We start from the raw sequence: 22324 nt of genomic DNA on the forward strand, positions 1-22324 counted from the left end.
AAAACTTTACCCAGACGGGCGCTAATGTTTGACCGCACAGCCCTGACGTTATTCCCTCACACTAAAAAAAAAAGAAAGAGAGAGAGAAGGAGAAAGGTTCCGGCTAAAGCACAGAAAGTCAGAGCTCACTTACTCCACCGCTGGAATTAAAAGAAGGGGGGGAAATGCAGGAATTCCAGCGAAGAAATGCGAGTAATTTATGGAATGTTGTCTCCGACAGCGAGTGTGAGCTGTTTCAGAGAGAAGGCGCTCAAACAACTGACTTCACATCCACATTGTTCAACAAACTGAAAGTTTCACTCCGACAGACCCCGCAACTGAAACCTGAACAGCGCTCAACACTCAGAAAACTGTGAAACATTTGCACCGGCTTACCTGGTCAAACTCCTGTTAGCAGTCCGGCAGGCAGGCAGGCGGGCAGGTAGAGTAGTATTTTATTTTATTATTATGATTTTTTTTAAAAATAAAATAAGGAGTCCGTAGGGGGTTTTCTTCTTATTTTTTTCCCTCTTTGTTTGTTTTCTGCTGCCTCGTCTCCTTCCTGAAGCCGCTTGTTTGAAGCGAGAGGAGGGCAGGAATTTCAGGAATTAGCCGTGGTATGACATGAAGCCTGGAAAAAGCCAGAGAAAAAGACCCAGGGAGGGAAGGAGGAGGGGGGAGACAGAGGAGGGGAGGGCGCGAGGAGGTCTGACCGGCCAACACGTAATGACGAAAAGGGGGAGAGGAAGAGGAGGGCTCAGAAAGGAGAGGAAAGGGTGGAAGAGCATGGCATTAAGAAGAATAATTTAAAAAGAACTAAAACAGAAAGGATACACAATATTATAGCACTCAACTTCTTCATGAACACTGACAATGGGTGTACAAACACACCATTTATAGGACAAGCGTGTTACACTGGATTCCCACTGTAACTGAAATCACTGGTTTAATCCTTCAAATTTTATTAAGCTTTATATCAGGTACAATGAACGACCGTTGCCACAAATGTAATATTTCAGATCCATACTATAGGGGCTCAACAGTTTTTTGCCTGCTATAAAGAATCACTATTGCACTTTGACTTGTTGAATAATAAGTGCATATGCTTTATCCACCGTATTTCTATCACTTGTGATACACCTGAACAGTTAAAGCTACCTTAAGCGCTGCTATTAAATTTATACTCTCCAGGCCTTATGTCTTATTATACTAAAGAAACAATATTAAATATGTCTTTAAAAATAAATTGCCCATATTAATGTCTATCCAAGATGGCTATCTTTTTTTCAAAAGTTTTTTTCCCCCCATATAACTTGTAACCTTTTGCTTTTCAGCTCTAGTTTGCTTATTATGTCACATGATCAGACCAAAAGGCGATAATATTGTTAGACTCGGGTATATTGTGCAAGTCATTAAAGGCCTGGAGGCATAATTGTCTGAGATGTAATTCTGAACTTTGGACTCTTCCAAGGCTACATATGCGGAATAACGTGAACTGGGTAACAGAGCCCCCTGCTGGACATTCTGGGTGGTGCGTGTGTTCGTTCAGTGGAAAGCCATCACAGTTCTCTCTAAAGGTTGTAACCTGGGGTTTATTCTAGCCGTACTGTTTTTAAGACTCACAGTCATGTTCATTTGGACAAGCTGCACTTGGTAATATAGGAAGAGTTCATTCTTGGTGATGTCCTGGTTATGTATAAGTACACAGAAAGCAGAGGCAATGTCAAATTAGGCGCAATGTAATTTTTGTTTCAAAGATTAACAACAACAATAAAAAAAAATGTGTGTGATGTTGGTGATAAAAGCCATATGATGCTGTCCTTTCAGTATTTTGAGCTTCTATTTTAAATTGTCCACAGCTCTGCTTCAGCACCACAGATCAGTGACGGCTCTAGATAACATTTTGGGTCACCCGAAAGAACCACACAGCTGTACAGTTTATGTCATGCTGTAATAGAGCAGCCAAATAGAGTGACACCAAAGAAGCATTTTTCCTCAAATAAAAAACTTTTCACCCCTCAGCTGTAAAAGGCTGTTGGTGGGTGGGTGACATGGACACCCAAGTTTGCAAATAGGTTAACTGTCATGGTCCCTGTGCCTGCCCAGCCGGCCTCACAAGGCTACACTTGTGTTTTTGCTTTTTCTCTCTCTCCCCTACCTCTCTGCCTGGGCGGAGCTCACAGCTGGCTCCCACCCTTGGCTCACACAGCTGTTGGCGATCAGCTGATGGCGATCAGCTGATTACCGATCTACTATTTGAGGCTGGGTCACAGATCCTCTCATCGCTGGATGATTGAGCTACTGACGTTAGTCTTTCTTTTGGTCTTATACCTTTACGCCCTACCTTCATGATTTGTGAGTGATTTCTCCCTTCCCTATTCCAGTTTATCTTCCCGGACCTGTGACCTCCCCGCGGTACGGACGTGTGTGAGTCGGATGTAAGGACGTGAGCGAGCGTGAGAGAGAGAGAGAGAGAGAGCCTTCCCCTAATCCCCTGGAATCCTGGACTTTCCCCCGTCACTGTATATAGTATTGCACTGGTGTGTAAATAAATCGTGTTCTGATACGTCAACCTGCTCTGCGCTTGAGTCCCTGCTTTCAGTTTGTGACATTAACTTGAGAATGGAGCGACGTAGGAGCTCTAAATCGATACTGTAGGTGTATCTACTAAAAATCTTGAATCTCAGTGACATCAAGGTCAAGGTCAAGGTGAAAGGTCGTTTTCTGAAAATCTTGTGAATACAATAACTTCAAAACAAGGTTACATAGGATTTTGAAACTTTTTTTTTTTAATTCCCCTTTCGCCCCTGTGGGCAGTCAATCCTTCAAGCTTGGGTCCTCTAATAGAGGCCTGGGAGCTTGAGGGTCCTGCACTGTATCTTAGCTGTTCCAAGGACTGTGCTCTTTTGGACAGAGATCTCGGATTTGTTTCTGAGATCTGCTGGAGCCACTCGCCTAGCTTGGGAGTGACTGCACCGAATGCTCCGATTACCACTGGGACTACTGTTACCTTCACACTCCACATCTTCTCGAGCTCTTCTCTGACCCTTGGTACTTCTCCAGCTTCTCATGTTCCTTCTTTCAGATGTTGCTGTCATTTCGTATTGCTATGTCTATTACTACAGCCGTCTTCCTCTGCTTGTCTACCACTACTATCTCCAGTTGGTTGGCCATCACCATTTTGTTTGTCTGTATCTGGAAGTCCCACAGGATCTTAACTCGGTCATTCTTGACCACCCTAGGGGGCATCTTACATTTTGACCTAGGGACTTCCAGGCCATAGATGGCAAAGATGTTTCTGTATACACATGCCGGCCACTTGGTTATGGCGTTCCATGTATGCCCTGCCTGCTAGCATCTTGCACCCTGCTGTTATGTGCTGGATTGTCTGAGGGGCATCTTTACACAGCCTGCACCTGGGGTCTTGCCTGGTGTGATAGACCCCAGCCTCTATGGATCTTGTGCTCAGAGCTTGTTCCTGTTCTGCCACGATTAGTGCCTCCGTGCTGTCTTTCAGTACAGTCCTGGTGGTGTGGATCAGTGACTCTGTGTCTCATTCACTTTTGGTATACAGCTTGATGTCATCCATGTAGAGGAGGTGGCTGATGATTGCTCCATTCTGTAGTCGGTATCCGTAGCCAGTCCTGTCAATGATCTCACTGAGGAGGTTCAGGACTGTGCAGAACAGCAGTGGGGACAGCGCATCCCTTTGGTAGATCCGGTACTTGATGATGACTTGTGCTATGGGCTTGAAGTTGGCCTCTAGTGTTGTATACCACATCCCCATTGAGTTCCTGAGAACTCAATGGGCTTCTTGAGAAAGCTCTTAGGGTCCTGTTGATCTTGTATAGGCATTCCAGGTGTGGGGCATCGAGTCATAGGCCTTGTTGTAATCAATCCAGGCAGTGCACAGCTTGGTCAGCCTAGTCTTGCTGTCTCAGCTGACTGCTTGGTCTACCAGTAGCTAGTGTTTTGCACCTCTGGTATTCTTGCCAATTCCTTTCTGGGCCCCTCTCATGCATTGTGCCCCATTCACCGCTATGATGCCTGACAGGAGCTTGTGGCACTTGGGCAAGTTATTGGCCGGTGTTTGGATGGGACTGGTCCCTTCTGGGGGTCCATGGGGATCAGGACTGTCCGGCCTTTGGTTAGCCATTCTGGGTGTCTCTCATCGACTAGCAGCTGGTTCTTTGGTACTGGAGTGCTGACTCCTGGAGTGCAGTCAGCTTCTTCAGCCAGTAGGCGTGAACCATGTGGGGGCCTGATGCTGTCCAACACTTCATACTGGACATCCTTTCTTGGATATATTTCTATATATATATGTGTATACATATATATGTATATGTATATAGATAGATAGATATACATATATGAGAAAGTGAGAGAGAGAGATAAACAGATCTTCATATTGATCTCCATATTGTCAGTTTTATAGCCTCTATGTTTAACTTTTAAAAACCGCATAGATCTAGAAGACTGGCTAAGTTTCTTGCTCATGCATTGGCTCCTGCCAAATTCTTAGACAGCATCCCGTGTGTATATATAAGTTTCTATAATGTAAAGAAAAGTCTGAATCTGAAACCTCTTAGAAATTACACTGGTTTGTTGGCTAGTCAGTGGAGACTAAAACCACTTCATAACTTTATGTCTTCAAAAAAGTGATAATATAAGCAGAAAATTATGGATTAATTGAGTAAAGCTGCCAAAACACAGAAATGGGATTTGAAGAACAGGAGTCGTTTGTCTAAATCAAATCACTTTATTTATGAAGTTTCATTGTATGTTCGATCATATTAAGGCAACCTTAGTTGTTTTTGTGAAACATACTGATACTAATTGGCTTAAGACAAACACAATTCATCAGCTGAAGCCCACATCCTTTACTGACAGGCATATTCACATTGATTTCCTTTGGATCAGTACGTGTTTATCGGTACAATAGCGTCCATCAACAGTACATTTAATTAAAACAGTGGCACGTATACCCAACAATCCAAAGTGGTCTACAAACAGTCTAGACTCTGTTAAATAAAGTGTATTAGAAACTACAGGAGATTCCTTTGGACTCATTTAAAAGAAATTAAAACAAGAGATTAAGTTGGTCTAAAAAAACAAAACAAAAAAGCAATATAAATTAACTTAACAGCCTCCTGTTGACAAAGAAGTTGTACTATTGCATTTATAGAACTTCCTATAGAAAATACATGGAATGTATAGGACAATATTGTACAAAACTGGATCTTAAGGGACACTCCTCCTTACAGGTTTACAGTTGAAGTTAGTGATGAGAACACTGTTCCTAAGACATTTACACTGTGTTATACTGTAATACACTGTAGGAGATTAGTGTAATCTGTAAAACATTTAGACTGTAAGACCAGACACTGTTGCTTTATCGTGTTTGTGGGGAGTTTTGGAGCACGCTAAGTAAACCCCATCCAACACTGACAGAATCATCGGCGATGAAGCTGAGAGCTAAACCAGCTCTTCATGCTAAGCACTACATATGAGTCCAGTTCCATTCAGGGGCCTTCATTTGTTGTAACCCAAAGACACATCTCCATCTGTGCATGCTCTGTATCCAGGGACTGCACCTCCTTTTAGTTCTGCTTTCAGCAATGACTCCGAGTCTCATTTCTTGGAAAGGAATTTCATCTTGTTTCCTGGAAAAAGCAACATATCTGCATGAAGACACATTTGAGACAAAGAGCATGTTTCCATAAAGAAAAACTGGAGGATTTTACAGATGATGAATTGATCAGCTGATAAGCTGACTGCCTGAGGCTGTGCAGAGACTCTCACCTAGGCCCTTCAGGAACTTGTTGACCCCTCTTTGCTCACTCCCAGGCAGCGAGTCCAAATATTCTTGTGCTCTCACCTCAAAGAGACCTGGAGGGGGAAAAAAGAACTCGTTAAATGTGCTGTGGTATACAAAATGTAACTACAAGTTCACACTGAAGTCAGAGCAAAGTCCGAATCATCGGTGCACTGAAATGTTTCTGATCATTTTCTTAATTTTTTGGCCAAAAAAAGCATAATATCACATCGCATAATATCATTGCTCAAAAAAGCAACACTTTAGATCTCAATAAAAAAAAAAAACTGCTGGATAATGGATGGTACTCAGCAGTATGTATGGCACACATGTGCTTGTATTCATGCCTGACAATGTTAGGGCATGCTCCTAATCAGATGACAAATGGTGTCCTGGGGGGTTGCCTCCCAGATATGGACTGGGAGATCACTTTTGTACAGTCTGCAGTGCAACCTGGTGGTGTTCTTTTGGACTTAGGTCAGGCGAGCGTCAGTCAATGGTATCAATTCCTTCATCCTCCAAGAACTAACCACATACTCTTGTCACATGAGGCTGGGCATTGTCCAGGGCCGGCGTAGAGACTGACAATACGTCCAAGGATTTTATCCTGATACTGTCACGACCTGCAGGATCGGCAAGGCGCTGATCAGCATCTCTTCACTCCTAGCCCCCCTTCTCTTCTCTTTTTCCTCTCTCTCTCCCTCTCCCCTGTTTTGCCGGGGCGGAACTCATGGCGGGTTCACGCCCTCGGTCCACGCCTTCCCGGATTGTGCACACCTGGGCCTCATCAGACCAGCTGGTATATTAGAAGGAGGAGATCAGCTGTTCAACGCTGGATTGTTGTGAAGGCTCTTGTCAGTACACACCTAGCTCAAGTTTGCCGTGCCTCTGTCTCAGAGACTTAACGTGTTCCTTTGTTCCTAGATTCCCCGGACCTGTCCCCGTGTTTCCCCGTGTGGAGTGTGGAAGGAGTGACAGGTTGCTAGCGGAGTGGCAGTGCTCATCCTGTTCCTACTTGCACAAAGGAGCAGATACACTTTAACAATGTTAAAGAGCATTAACATTGCTTATAGCTTATTACTACCTCTGAGGCCTTGCCTGCGCAGATCTCTCTCCTGGATGAAGCCGGTGAACATCTGAGTCTCCATGAACACCTCCAGAAACCTTCTCAAACTCTTGGAAGTGACTGCTTTGCGAAAGGCCTCACGCTGAAAGGATGAGGAAGAAGTGGGGCTGGGCAAGGTGGTGGAGGAGACAGACTCCTCCTCCCTCTCTGTTCCACCCATGAAGAGGGAGTAGTGGCCCACCATCTCCACGAAGAAACGAACAAAAGCCTCCGACACCACTGTGCTCAGCGAGCTAGAGTCTGGCAGAGAAAACCATCGGAGAAGAGGGGTAAAAATTAGCCACCCCCAAAAGCAATTACAACAAAAAACTGCTACACATCAGAAGACATACAAGGTTGTTTCACACAGACTACTTCAAAGTATTGACACTGATCTAGATCTTGATCTAGTTTGGGAAACAGACTTTGGTTAGACTGAATGTTCCAGCAGTGTTGGAGTGAACTCTGTTGGAAAGGTTTGGCGACCACAAAGAACATGAGATTTATGCAGAGTTACACCACATTTATGGTTTTGTATTTTTAACCACAACATTTCTACTTTGAATTTCGTCATACTTCAAGGACCCTTTAATGCTAAAGGTGAATTATTAAGGAGGAAAAACTTGAATACTGGAATGAAGCTGTCCAGTCATATTAAAAATTTAGGGAAAATGATGAAAATCTCTGGGAATGTTCTCTTGGAAAATTTCTTCGGTGTACCACAAAACTATGATCAAGTTGCAGAATGATAAGTTGTAGGTGTTTCGTACATACCTATATATTTCACTGGAAAACAGCTGGCAATGAACATTAGAGCTGTGGTACATAATATTCATTACATGAAACCCAGGAAGATATGACTGGTAACGAAAACACTTCAAAGCTTTTTAAACCAGAGATTTGTGCAGACTAATATCACTAAAAAGAAGGCTGTGGCAATTAATGTAAAAAAAGAAAGTTTCCACAGGACTTAGGTGCACCCTTACTGCTTTCATAAGAATTAAGATGTTAAGTAGTAGCCAGGAGTTACTAATCAAATGCACTCTTGTGAGCACCTCTATAAAAGCACAAGTTTTGGCAAGAGTGGATACCCCAGCAAATTCACCTCAGACCATGTTGTTCTCAGAGAAGCTGCCAAAAGACTAAGAGCTACATCTCAGACTCTTCAGGCCTCATTTAGCATGTTGCATGTTAAAGTTCATAACAGTACAATTAGAAGATTGAACAAGTATGACTTGTTTGGAAGGGTTGCCAGAAGACAGTCTCTCCTCTCTAAAAGGAAAATGATGGCAAAGCTGCATCTGAACAACCCACAACACTCCTGGAACAATGTCTATTGGACAGACAAGAGCGTGTTTTCACCATGTTTGGTTATAACACACAGCACCATGTTTAATGAAAACCAAACACAGTATATCAAGACAAACACCTCATACCAACTGTCAAACATGGTGGTGGAAGTTATTTAGTATTGTAAAGTCAAATGCACAGCCAACGGTCTGACAACTAAAGCTTGGCAGAAACTGAGGCCAATAATCCCAAGCACAGCAGCAAATCTACAACAGGATGTCTGACACAGAAAAGAATTAAGATGTTGCAATGGTCCAGTCAAAGTCCAGACCTCAACCTGAGTGATGTGCAGTGGCGGGACCTAAGAGAGCTGTACATAAACCAATGCCCGCAAACCTCCATGAAATGAAGCAATACTGTAGAGGACAGTAGCCAAAATTCCTCCCCAAGAGACTGAAAGTCACACTAAAGATGCTTACTTCAAGTTATTGCTGGTAAAGGTGGTTCTGCTAGTCCTGTGAAAACTTTCTTGCTCATAGTACATTCTGTTTACACACCAAAAAACAAGAAAACCCACATTATATATGCAAGAAATAACAAGTATGACAAGTCACCATTGGGTAGATCTCCTTTCTCACAGGCCAGCTCCCTTCTCTTGTCCAGCACATGCTCCAGAGCTGCCTGCAGCTTATGTGGAAGAATAGAGTCCTCATCATCCAGCTATAGAAGAGGAAAGAAAACTAATTTAAACAAACTTAACACACAGCCCACTCCACAAAACATCTTTTACAGTCACAACAAGGAACTCTTGTGTGACTAGTGACATTTTTTACTGTGCTCTTTCTGTTTTAATCTCTTTTTTTTCTTTTCTTTTTTTTTACCTGTCGAAGGAAGCGGCTGTTGCCGAGGTCAACCACCAGGACCTAACAAGAGGGAGAATGATGTTATTTCCTGAAGCTATTGTTCAGTATAGGAAGTGCCCAGAGTAAAGGGCATCACGGGCAATAAATTACAAAAAAACGAAAGAAAAACCTTTTCTTACTTCTTCTATGGGCAGCTCTTTGAGTCGAGGTAGAGAACTGGAAAGGAGGCCAACTATAAAGGGAGTCGGAGTGCAGACTATATCCAACATGGACGGTGGGAGCACCGGGATGTATGTATGCTGCCAGGTGAAGGGATAGAGTAGAGCCACTACTGCATGACAACACTGAGACAACGTACTGTGGAAAGAGAAAGAAAGTGTGAAAAAATATTGTCATAATCTGGTAAACAGATGAATAAATCTTCCAATAAAACCAGAAAATGGGCAAGTGTTATCATTTGTCTTCTGTCTTACCTCCCTCCCTCCACCAACCACCTTACTTCCTATTAAAAGCGAGTTTTTCTGTCCCACTGTTGCCAACTGGTTACTCATAAGGGGTTGTCTGATTGTTTGGATTTTCTCTCTATTATCCTACGATTTATGTTATAGTATAAAGCGCCTTTAGGAGATTTTGTTTCTCAGGTCAACTTTAAACTTTAAACTAATTTAACATTAGTATCATTCACCATGTCGTATGTAATCCCAAATCCCTGTACTATTAGATAAAACACTTCTATATTTGAATATATACATAGAACCTGTAACTATTTTAATATGAAAGCACAATGTAGGCTATTCTTGTACTGAGATAACATTATTTTCATATCTAATCCCATTTAATATGTTGGGAATTCCCAGAAATCATAGCTAGTAAACATGGATAATGTCCAGACAGTGATAATAATAGCTTTTGCTCTTTGATTCACATGTTCTGGAGAAATGTTGGTTCATATATGATAATATATCCTTGACATTCACAACAAAAGGAAAACACAAAATCACAGTAAAAAAAAGTCTAAAATAGAAAGAAAATCCCTACCACAAGATGGCGCTATCCTCCTTCTAAAAAATAACTTCCCCTGCCAACCACTTATTAATGTGGAACATGTTGAGAAAAGTTCATTTATATGTTTCCCCATTCAAACCCGCTGTCACCCTAAAATGAGTGTTTTAATGGAGTGTGATGCAACACTTGCAAACTCTATACAGTGACAGCAGACACACTCACACACTGTTGGCTTAATCGCCACTGCATTTCCATCTGCTTGCAGTTAATTCATTATTTTAAAAAAAACCCAAAAAAACAATTAACGAGGCCAAATTTCCACTTCACGGCAGAGAAAGTGCAACAGCTCTGGTAAAAATGCTTTTAATGTAAGCTGTTCGAATACTATGGAATACTGTCTGAACACCGTAGTTTGAATACTAAGGATAAGAAAACAAAAACACACAAAACAGTTCACTCTGAAGAGCTTCATCAAATAATTTTTATGCTTTATGTATTCATACAGCATGAACCTTTAGGGTGTTTAAATCAGATTAAGAGGGACTTCTGTAGACGCCACATGTGTATCACAGCAGTAAGAAAGCCCTTTGGGGGTGGGGTGGGGAGGGGGATGACAACTATTGTGACGTATGAAGTGAAAGGTTCGAAGGAACCATGTTTGTTTGTAGACGTCAAACTGCACACATGGTGTTAGCTCAGCAGCCATGCTTTAAAGCCTTACTCCTTCTTGTCTGGCATCTATGACAGTTTTCCAGGGAAAAACTGATTGTTCCCCAGGCGACTGTATAACACAACAGCATTCCTTCCTCTCACACTTTGGTCAGCGATCTTCTTTTCCCCAGACTGCCTGTCTACTTGAAATCTCTGTGTCATATCATTCAAACTCTCTGATCTTTTCAGCATCACAACCCTGTCTCGCATAGTCTTATCAGCAACGATTTATGAAGCAAACAAACTAAATAACACAGTGGCTGAACCCAGCAGCACGAGAGCCAACCTGAGTTTGTCAGCAGTGAAGATGACCCTGCGCTCCAGCAGCAGGGAGGCAAAAACTCTGAGGAGAAGACGCAGACTTAATGAAGAGAAGAGACATTCAAAGTCTACGTGTTCCAGGCGGGAATCTGACGGGCGGCACAGTTCTATCACCTGCAGTAAAGAAAGAGGCGTGTAAGGCACACAAAAAGAAGAAAGAAGACCCTTAGATACAAATTACAAAGCTACTAATGCGATTATTTCTATAGTTTTAAACAATGCTGATTTGGGTAATAGACTCCTTTGTAAAAATGTCTTTGTACCTCTGTCCCAGAGCCAGGTAGGAAGTTTTTGACGGTGATAGTTCTTCCTGGAGCAGGGAAGGGAGCCTCCATGATGCCTCTCATGAAAGGCTGCACCAGGGCAGGGGAGATTGCCCTCCTCTTTTCCACTTCATCCAGAATCTGTAAGAGACAGGAAAGGGAACACTTTGGTTTCAGCACCAGCAACCTGTAGTTATTGTGTTACAAAAAAATGACAAAACTCTATACAAATCTAATTTACCATTCAAATATTTGGGCCAAAATGTAGTTAAAATATAAAATATAATAACATCTCCGTAATCAAACTTTACTCACCTCCCTGCTATTTATTCTTATAGAATTCTGGTTCTTACTTAATTAACATAATAATAATAATGTGCTGGATTTTGCTCCTGCTCTCTCCTCCTGTGGCTGTGCAAGTAGAAGGCCCTAGAATGCAACCATACTGCCAAATATAAACGACCATCTAACAGAAATTGCTGCAAATGAAAAAAAAATCTATCTTCTTGTCACTATAGTTCCAGACTCAAATCCCTAATTTTCTTTTAGGAAAGTGGATATTATTAGCCAAATGCATTTATTCTGACCATAATGCAGTATGAATATGGCGCCACATTAAAACACAACAAACAGCTAACACCCTGACTCAATCATGTGTACTCCTCTACTCTACAAACACACTCTACGCATCTGTGCTGAATTAAAGCGTGTGTAGCTGATTGACTACATGTTGAAGATATTTAGAAAACTCTTCCATGCCCATGTATGTGTCCTTAGTAATCAAACTTTAGCTATAGCATATGTACGCTGCAAAGCATTTACACAGGTCAACATGCAGATGAATCTAAGGCTCATTACAGGGGAGCTCTTCCACTGAAGCGACCACATCAGCTGCGTTGCACATGTGTCGCTTTACTGTAGCCATGGATACGAGCCCCTGTGGGAAAAGGGACTGGGGAAAGTGTGGGTGGAGTTCTTTGGGCACCGAGGGTGGTACTTTTTAATGGTGGTTTGTGTTAACACGTGCAGTTCAGAGCAGTGTAACTGAATGCAAGTCACGGCTCTGAGTATAGTTTGCACATTTGTGCCTGTGCTTAAGTCACTGCTGTGTATCTACCTTGGAGAAGAGGTCAAAGCATCCCAGGCGGCTGACGATACAGTAGACTTCAGGGAGCCTTCGGCCTTTGCCACTGGGCTGTGAACAGCCAGAAGGAAAGAGACAGACAGGTTCATAACACAAGACTGCTCAACCAACTACAACTAGAGGATTAGAGCAGTGAAGCAAACCAAAGCCTTTATTTGACAGAAACTTTACAGCTACATTCATGAAAAAAAAACAAAAAAAGTCATCCATGTTGAAGAAATACGTTGGAATGAGAAAAAAACAGCAGAAGGCTTTAAACCAGTGGTTCTTAACCTGAGTTCGATCGAACCCTAAGGGTTCGGTGAGTCGGTCTCAGGGGTTCGGCAGAGCCTCAGCTGTGATATGCACGGCTCATTTTGTGCACCAGTAAAAAACATATGTATGTCTTGAATTTGAAAAAAATCCTATTTTATTTTTCACTAAAGAGGGGTTCAGTGAATGCGCATATGAAACTGGTGGGGTTCGGTACCTCCAACAAGGTTAAGAACCACTGCTTTAAACAGACTATAATGAGGGATTCGTTTTATTAAGCCTGAATTAGCAGAAACCTGCGACCGTAACAGGAAGCATTGTAAGAGCATACCAGTAAACGACGGCAATATCCAAAACGTCTGCTTCCATCTTCACCAGTCAGTACAAATGAGAAGGTCTCGCTGGGGATGTAAAAGGGAAAGATAATTCAAACAATCATATAAAAAAAACCATCTTAAAACTGTTAAATCACAAAAAAACAAAAAACGCAGGGTCAGGTTTTTACCACCAAAACCTTACTTTGTACTTAACACAGAGAGCCCTCGGGACAGGGTCACTCTGGAAAACAATCGCACAACACTTCCTAACCTCTACCTGACAGGTAATCATTCACTGCTGTTAACCTTCATGACAGGGGAGAGTGTCAGCCAGTCCACTTTAATCATATGCTTGGTTGCCCTCACCCCTCAGACATCTGCCTCTGGATAATTATTAGCCATCGCCATCACACAATCATCACTTCTCAGAACAATGTGTACATTGACCGGAGGCATTGAGTAATGCAGCTTGTAGAGCAAACAAGGAGAGTAATTTCTGTAATAACAAGTTAGGTGCATGGTGTTAGAGCTACCATTTCTCCTGAAGGCACTAAAGATTTGCTAATTTCCAGTAATTTGTCAGTCATGACTGATTAGTCTTTGGGACTTTCAGCTTTCAACTTTTCAAGTGATAATCAGTGAGGAAAACAGCTGAGTGAGCTGTCACCACTCCAGAGGGAAATTCCCGTGTCCACGTTTGCTTTCACTTCACTTTGTGCTTGTGTGCCGTGGCAGCATTCAGATCCAAACTGACCTGGGAAAGTTCTCGACGGGTGCCCAGTCTTTGGCGTCTGGGAAACAAAACTGCGGGATGACCTTCAGCTGGTCCTCAGTCTCTCGCATGAACTTAAAGCTCCTTTCAAGCTGGATGAGAAAAACCCCCACATAAAATAAAGAGATTCCAAATAGAGGTCAAAGCATTTAAATTAAAGAAAGAAACAGCGACAGTTATTTGCACAGCAGACGTGTAATGACTGAATATATAAAGAGTCACAGTTAAACTACTTAGTGCATATTTTGGCCCCGCATGTCTGAGTTCAATCAGTCTTTGATTTTAACTTATTAAAATTTTCTTCAATCAAAACTAAAGCAGTATCACTGCTCAAATCGCCACACTGCTCATAAACTGGGGTGTACATGTTTCCTCATAAATAATGGTCAGGCAGACAGCAGACAATGTCGATTTTCAAAAAGTTTACATATAATATTCAGCTTCACTCGTTTTGCTCCAGTAACACTTCTGTTTTACCTTGAGAGGAAACTGCTGTGTGACTTCCGGCAGGTACGGAACTCCAGCTTTGGTCTTATGGAGCGCAACAACTATAAAATACTCAAAGAGTTTCCTCTCCTGCAGTTCCATCAAATCCCTCTCCAAGGTCCGGTACCGCCCCGTCTGCCTCAACATGGACTGGACCGACACAAGCCGCTGGCTATGAGCTGTGGAACACAGAAACACATTTCATCAACATGCATGTATGCGATCCACAGATGTGTGTGTGAGTTGCAGTGAACCCACAAATTACAGCCTGCATTTCCAGCTTTAGCTATATCACAGAACTGGAAGAAAACTACAAAAGCTCACATCGTGCTTCTTTGTCATTTATATCATTAATATTAAAATGTCCTGCTGAATGAAAAACATTTACATTATAGATTGCACTATGTAGCACGTCTGTTTGGATTTTCACCTTTTAGTTTCTCCTCCGTGTCGCTTTCCGACTCGCTGTTCTCGTCTGTCACTGAAAACAAAAGAGAAGAAAAGAAAAGAGATTTATAGCACCAGTAAAGTCGGAAAAGGCCCCCAAAATATTAAATGACTTATGCAATACTTGTTTAAATAATGAGATAAAGGCAAGACTGCAAAGCACATGGAGTGGGTTGACTGCTGAGAGTATTAAAGGTAAACTATTAATAAACTACAACAAAGAAAAAAATGAAGAAATAAAATAATTTGTGCCAAAGGGTACATATTCTTAAAACAATGATCACAATCAAAATTAATATGAGAATTTTTTTTCCAGTTTGTCAAATTTTTTCTAGACCAAACAGTTATCATAATAGAAAACAGAAAGTTTTATAGCAGCACGTAATATTTGAATGTGGGCCCCACATGGGCTTTCTATTGCCAAGCACACTGTGGACTTAGTTGGTGTTATACTGTATTTAATGGCAACTGGGAACCCATGATTGTCTAAACATTGCCTTGCATGGTAAAGTCCTGTTTTTCTGTCTATGAGTTGCCTATTTTCTGTGTCTTTTGTTTTCATTGGACTACCAATCTAGTTTCCCTTATGAAGATTACTAAAAACTCCACAAGGTGCCAGACAATCACTGAATTAAGTAAAATTGAATTCATGTCTCTACTTGAGATGACAGACATATTGAAAAATGCAACCTCCTTCTTGAAAGCGCTGCAGTAGCGGACGCAATGTTTCGCAAGTTAAAGATGTCCGTGCAGTCAGTTTCAATTTTCTTTCACTAAATCAGAGATAGACAGTAGCCTGGTGTTCACTTGATGGCTCACCTCTCCCTGAGCTGGACTCAGCAGACTGAGACACCTTCTTCATGCGTTTCTTCCCTCTGCGCGCCTCGAAGATCCCATTGATCTTCACCACCATCTGGAGAAGTTGAGAACAGAAACACAAAGGCTTTAACCCTTTAAACTGATAAACAAAAATGTGCCTGTACCAAGATCCTTTCAGTGCAACCTCAGTGAGCCCTTTTCATTAGGTACTCTTCCACACAGGAAACGTACAGTAGAAATGTTCTTGCTCCTCTTTAAATCCCAAAGTGGGAGTTCGTACCTTAGGGATTTTCCTCCGTCTGCGATTGTAAGGGTCCCCTGAGAGACACGGGGTGTCGTCGGGGCTGCTGGGCGTGGAGGGGGGGCTGATACGGGAAGGTGAGGAGAGGCCAGTGTCTCTGTTGGTCTTACGTAGCTCGGGGATCTTGAAGCTTCGTCGCTCCGAGTTTTGTCTCAAAAAGCCGGGCTTGGAGGAGAGCTGATAGGGACAAACACATTTTAGCATACTTTTAGGTTAGGTTAGGTTTTCCGATTCCATTGGATCTATTTGATTATCGTATTTATCCATATTTATCCATCCTTAATGTACCTTATTTGGTGTGCTGGGGACAGGAGATGAAGAGGCAGGTGAAATGCATTTGCTTCCCAAACAGCTTCTCTCCAGCTCAATATCTTCATAGGGGTTCTCCTTGGACGGGGGATCTTTAGAAGCAAAAACACATGTTTTTAACGTCACAAGTTACACAATAGCGCGCTCGTTCCAAAGCACAGATAAGCACTCTTTCCATATCACTCACGTTTGTTTTGCCAGACGATTCCTACTCCAGATGTGCGGAGAGCTATTACAAGTAGCAGTATGTGTAACCCAGCTCATATTTCATCATGATAAGACTTTTGCACAGCTAAAGTTAAAAGCAAGCCCTGCATATACGAAGTGGGGTAGCTTTCCAAAGCCTGTCTCTTTCTTTCTCTCCATCTGCCTCTGACTCTCCCCTGCTCTATCAATCCATCCACCAGATGTGACTTGTACGCAAATAAAGAGGGACGTTCAGTTCCCTGTTCCTTCTTGCTCAGGAAAAAGACAAAGGAAAAAAAGAAAAACAACAGATCAGTGTGCTGTTTTCCACATTGCTTGCTGAAGAGAGTGTCACACTAATCTCCATAATGTGTTTCTGTGTGCTATCAGCTAGTCAAACCCATCAAAGAGGCACGAGACTGAACACATGTGATGGCAACAGTTGCCTTCCTCTCTGTCTGCAAACAGTGACATGCGACTGTGTGTTCAAAGGGTGTTTGTGAAAAGCTTGTGGGTGGAGGGAGGCAAGACTTCGAGGACATCACAAGCATTCATCACTGCCTCCCTGAACAGTTTTATTAGTAGACATATAGTTAGTCTGACTCGCTTTACCCATGGGAGGTTCAGTGAACAATGTCTGAGAGTTTTAACTAACACTGCTGTACAAAAGGAGGAAACTAACAAGGTTAAAATAAGCTCCAGCATCACTCAGAAGTAGTTGAACTTAATTTGATTGTTGCCGGCAAAAACAGCCACCGTTACATACCAGTCTGCCCCCCACCCCAACCCCTCCCCCACCGCCATCCCAGAGCCCTGACAATCACAGAAGCCAACCTCAGCTACAATGCAACCTCACACAACGCCACTATTGTGCGTTATGAAATTAAACGCGCTCTAGGTGGGGCCGGCATAATACGACAGACAATAAGTGAGGAATTTCTATTTATAATTTTTTAATAAAAGCTGAGCGGCAAAGCTCTAAATTACAAAAAATATAAAAAGAGTAAAGAGATTTTGCCCTCTTTGTCAACTCTGTCACTGAACTCTTTCTTTCTTGCAAACTTTGAGTCAGTTTATGAATTTGCGTGCAAGGCAAAATGTTACAGAGATAATTTTTTGGTATGTAATATTTACCTATTATGTCCTCATAGACATTCTCCTCTGATAAAGTGCGTGTTAAGCCCAGTCTGGATTGATGATACCAGTTCACCTGGGAGCTTTCTGCAGACGACTGAAGCAAATCCTCAAATTCGTAGGACTTCCTGGTGGACAGAGGAGCACAAAGACGAAAGAGTTTTGACTGACATCTTAAGGCGAACATGTGTCACGGTAATGTTGTTGATTTTTTCTTTTCACTTGCAAAACATGAAACTGATATTTCAGTTTGTTAGCTGCATCGTCAAAATAAACACATCTGTTTCATCAATCCAAATGTATCCACTGGAGCACAATGCATACATTTACACATGCGTGCAATCAGTAAATCAAAAGTCTTGGAATCAAAGTAATTCTGTGCAATTTTACTGCATTAGATTATACAGAATAATTATTTAACAGAGTACATCACAGTATCATGGCTTGCTCTCTTTATATGAAATAAAGTTAGATAAAGTAAATGCAGTGTCGCCGCTCTGACGCAGTTTTAGCCAAAACTGAACAATACTGGATGATGTGGATCTGGTGACTGGTGAAGGCACATCTATGGAAAAGCACCCTGCAATGGACACTCAAGAGGGAGACAGCCTGACCAAACAAAGGGCTTGACACAGCAACACACTTGAGCACACACTTGAGCGAGGCCTCCACATATGGTATGGAATGTAACAGATCCAAGCCAAGCTCCGAAACAAGAATTCAGACCACTGGAAAAAGCGAACAATAGATGTGCTCAATACTGCAGAGTTCACATTTTTTTGGTTTCCCTACAGAGAGTCCTGCTTTTTTGATTGTAACCATCTGAACTGAAGGGCTACTGAGAGCCGAAAAGTCAAACATCTTTAACCGTTTGCAATCAAAAGACTACTTTTCAGATCGATCAGATTTTGCACTTTTAACGTAATTATGCCAAATGAATTTTTAAGAGCTCATTTTTTTGTAATTCTGTGAAAAAGCAAAGCTTTTTGACATGACTCTTCATGTTGCTCTTCTATTATTCCAGTGGAGTTGTTTTGGATGGAGGAACTAGTTGCGTCGGTGTGTACATTCCTGAGATCAAACCAATGAGCTCATTTTGTGGGATATTTAGAAAAAAGGATGAGGTCACCGGTGATTCTGATTTACAGCAGATGTGGGAAATGTTGTGCACCTCCATGTTTGTTTAATGCTGACGGGGGAAGGGTTTAAGGACATGTACACCGAGCTATCGCCGGCCAATCCAGTTCCCACTTTACAACTTTTGGAAAATTTTAGCTTTTGCGGTGTGTGGGCTGGGTTAACTTTATTTTTCCACATTTTCAGCATGTTATTAAACTTGAGTAAAGATCTAACATTCTTGGTCAGGAAGGATATTTTTCCCTTCTTTCTTTTCAGTGTCTTACCTGTTGCTACTGTTACGTGCTTTATCTGCCCACGGTCTCCTGCAAACTCCTGGGGGTGGGCACGTGGGTAGAGGTGGAGGAGGAACGGAGGGCAAAGGAGGCAAGTTCCTTCTTCCCTTTCCCAAGAAAGGCCCTGAAGCTGGGGTGGCGGGCGGCGTGTGGTGCTGGAAGGTTCTTTGAGGTTTAGGGAGAGGGTTTATAGATGGAGCACCTGGCTCATTGTACACATTCTCTGAATCTCCATCCCTCCATCTCCGTGTCCCACTAGGTCGAGCCATGTCAAAAGTCCCAAAAATGGGCTCATTGCCCCTCTTTTCTGTCTCCTCCAGCTCTTCCTTAGAGGGAGGACAGAAGTAATTCCCTGGGAATGCCAGTGAAGGTCTGTCAGGAACCTCCTTTGTTGCCTTCTCTAGTTTCTTAACATGAGTTAAAACACTTTTCTTGTCTTGGGGTTGTTCTGTTGGCTTAGAAGCCCGAAATTCCCTCTCTACCATCACTTCTCTGTCTTTGTTTGCTGGGGCTTCTGGGGATTTAGGTCTCGAATCCCCCAGCTTACCAACATTCTCCTTCCCCGAGTCTTGTCTGTCCCAGCTGACAAACCTCTTGCTGTCTGTCCTTTGGACTTCTGTAGTTTTGGATTCCTTTTTCCTCACTGTCTCAGCTTCCTTCAGTGTCGCACTTAGTGGACATGTTCCTGAAATAGTTACTGGGACAGACTCCTTCTTGCCCTCCCACTGGGATATCTTATCACGGATGCTGGCGGTTTTGGCTCCTGCTGGGCTCTTGTTGTGGTTCAGCTTAGCGCACAGCCCGTTTTCCATGTTGGGAGCCCGTGGGTCAGTAGCAGGAGTCGTGGCTCTCCTGTGAGCCAGCATGGAGTCAGGAGGACCTGGGCTGAGGAGAGGAGAGAGGTGATTCTTTATGGACACAGCGGTGTCCCTCCTGTCTCTGTCCACTGGTGACCCACACACCTCTTTGGGCTGGGGCACCACTGCTGACGGAGCCTCGCCAAGCTTCAAGCCACAGCACTGGAGCCTAGGAAGGAAAGATACGGAAAGATGAGCGTGCACACAAATTAAAGGAGAAAAAATACTAGAGAGACATGGCAGTAAATCAGTTAATTAAGAAACCTGTACACGGAACTAAAGGACACAATTAAATCTCATTATTGTTTGATTTTAATGCAGACACAATGAAGAACCAAAAGGAAAATAGCAAAACACATGGTAAACTCTGCATTTATACCAGCGTCTTGCGCAATGACACTTCAGATGAGCCCCTGACATTATTAGAAGAAGCTGCACACACTAATACACTTTTGACAAAGCCATAATATGGAAAAGGCCAACAGAGAACACAAAAATACTTCAAAAATAACATCTCAAAAAAACCACACACTATTCAGACAAGCTCTCCTTAAACCTGTCAAAAAGTTTAGAAATTCAACTCGACACATGACTGCAAGACTACAAAATGTTTGTTATAGATTATGATCTTCCATAACCAGAGCTTTTATGTCATGTGGGACAAAAGAAAAGGTTCAGTCGTTCTGAAACAGTGTATTACAGTTTTTAGGAAGGAAGTTTTCTGCAAGCTTGAACAAAAAGAAAAGAAAAGATGCAACCAGACTGTGTGGAAGGAGCGAAAGGAAACCGAAAGAGAAAGAAAGGCAAAAGCTGCAGGCTTTTCTTGGTAAAGCAGCAGTGAGAACTATGTAGATTAAAAAAAACAGAGGGAGGGATTACATTGGACTGTTGTCAAATCTAATAATGAATTGTGCAATATTTTTTTTAAATTGTCCACTTCCGCTTTTACTGTACACAGCAGAGAATCTTAAAATTGGCCACACAATCCCAGTGCTTACGGTTCCACCCAAACCGAGCTTTGTTTTACGGGCCAAACGGGAATTCTTGTTAAAAGAGTTCAAACATCTGTTGGGTGCCTCTGTCTCAGCTGTGATTCACTCCTGGAACATTACTGAGTCATGACTGTTTGAACTCTGGGTTTGAGGGTCAAAGTTTACGAGCTACACACAAAGCTATTTCTGGAGAGGGAGATGCAAGTATGCGCAGATGACGAGAGGGAGCTAAGTGTGGACGTGCATCCTTTCTTTTCCGCTCCTGACCCACAAAACTCTGTTCTAGCCCAAAAGCCTATTCATCAAATGACTTGAATTTCCAACAAACAGAGGAAATGTGGCCTTGCTGGGTGACTTCTGATGACATTGCTGGATGTGAAAACCAACAGTCATGCAATCTAGAGGAAATCTCCAGGGAGGGGGAGGGGGGAATTACTTTCCTCAAAGACCTTCAAAGACAAGGCAAAACTTGATGAAAATATGATCACGGAGGAAAAGATATAATTCTCTTCCAAATTAGGAAGGTCAATAAAAAACAAAAGTTAAGGAGAGCCAGATTAGGTAGAGACAAGTGACTGAGTTACAGAAAAAGTGGAGCCAAAGAAGAAAAAAAATGGTAGTCTAACAATAAATAGCGGACATTTACTGCAATGTAACTAAGGGCAGATTCAGGGTCACCTGGGACAGCTCTAACGCTGTGCATTATTGAAAAGGAAGGTTTTAAGCCCAATCTTAAAAGTAGAGATGGTGTCTGTCTTCCACATCCAAACTGCGAGCTGGTTCAACAGAAGAGGGACCTGGAAGATGAAGGCTCTGTCTCTCATTCTGCTTTTAAATACTCTAGGAACTAGAGTGTGCCATCCTAGAGCAAAGTTCTCTATGAGGGTGATACGGTACTTTCGGTGGGTCTCTGAGGGTGGAAAGGAGGCTACTGCAGGAGTGTTTGAAATGGACAAAAATATTCATCGGCTTTGGACTTTTCCCTGAGAGAAATGTCTGGAACCTTTTGAGCAACTGTGACTGGCATGGCAGGCCCTCAAAACAACAGACATCAAAATCTTCCACCCCTATTGGCACAAACAAAAAGGAAAATCCCATCATTATAATCTAAATAGAAACTAATGAATGCTGTAAGGATGACAGAAGGGGCCTTGGAGAGTGGTCATGGACGCATCAGACAGTGGCAGCAGGGGGGCAGTAACAGTATCAAGATGCCAGATGGCTGCCTCTGCCCTGTTCTGCTCCCCTTCCCTGCTATTGTTGTACTGTTGAGCTTAATGAAAAGGGGGGTCTCCTCCTTGCTTAAGTCCACTTCAGAGTTTTCTGTTGGCTATGGGACCATTTCTTGAAATTTGGAGGAAGTTGTGCTTTGGCCAGCTAGTATGTTCCACTACTGGCATTAACCGTACAGTTATTTATTTGGGGTGGCTGTGGTTCAGGTGGTAGAGCAGGTCATTTTACCAACTGGAAGGTTGGTGAAGTGATCCACGGCTCCTACTGTGTCAAAGATACTGAACGCCCAATCAGTTTCCCCGAACACAACC

At 42.5% G+C, this 22324-nt stretch overlaps 1 protein-coding gene across 4 annotated transcripts in view; it reads right to left on the bottom strand.

The window, feature by feature from the left end:
• Positions 1-4713: 4713 nt before the first annotated feature.
• The window catches only part of LOC308393088 (DENN domain-containing protein 2A), a 33340-nt gene continuing 15729 nt past the window's right edge, over positions 4714-22324 (bottom strand). The window contains exons 3-21 of one of the 4 annotated variants that reach the window (XR_013970917.1): positions 18923-19957; positions 17520-17647; positions 16179-16291; positions 15870-16067; positions 15590-15683; positions 14754-14804; positions 14315-14502; positions 13820-13929; positions 13080-13149; positions 12470-12547; positions 11353-11493; positions 11055-11203; positions 9232-9409; positions 9071-9112; positions 8804-8909; positions 6893-7160; positions 6661-6805; positions 5782-5868; positions 4714-5642 (exon numbers count right to left, since the gene is read on the bottom strand). Coding sequence is in view for 1 of the 4 variants with exons in the window: in XM_080876571.1 (XP_080732697.1) it covers positions 5611-5660; positions 5782-5868; positions 6879-7160; positions 8804-8909; positions 9071-9112; positions 9232-9409; positions 11055-11203; positions 11353-11493; positions 12470-12547; positions 13080-13149; positions 13820-13929; positions 14315-14502; positions 14754-14804; positions 15590-15683; positions 15870-16067; positions 16179-16291; positions 17520-17647; positions 18923-19957 (3100 nt within the window). In the remaining 3 variants the exon portion in view is untranslated. Of the gene's footprint in view, positions 5661-5780; positions 5869-6660; positions 6806-6878; positions 7161-8803; positions 8910-9070; positions 9113-9231; positions 9410-11054; positions 11204-11352; positions 11494-12469; positions 12548-13079; positions 13150-13819; positions 13930-14314; positions 14503-14753; positions 14805-15589; positions 15684-15869; positions 16068-16178; positions 16292-17519; positions 17648-18922; positions 19958-22324 lie in introns of those variants that run through there. The other 3 variants (XR_013970916.1, XM_080876571.1, XR_013970918.1) reach the window with 3 other exon arrangements.

This window comes from Rhamphochromis sp. 'chilingali', assembly GCF_963969265.1.
Source record: "Rhamphochromis sp. 'chilingali' genome assembly, chromosome: 2".
In the NCBI taxonomy this organism is placed as follows: domain Eukaryota; kingdom Metazoa; phylum Chordata; class Actinopteri; order Cichliformes; family Cichlidae; genus Rhamphochromis; species Rhamphochromis sp. 'chilingali'.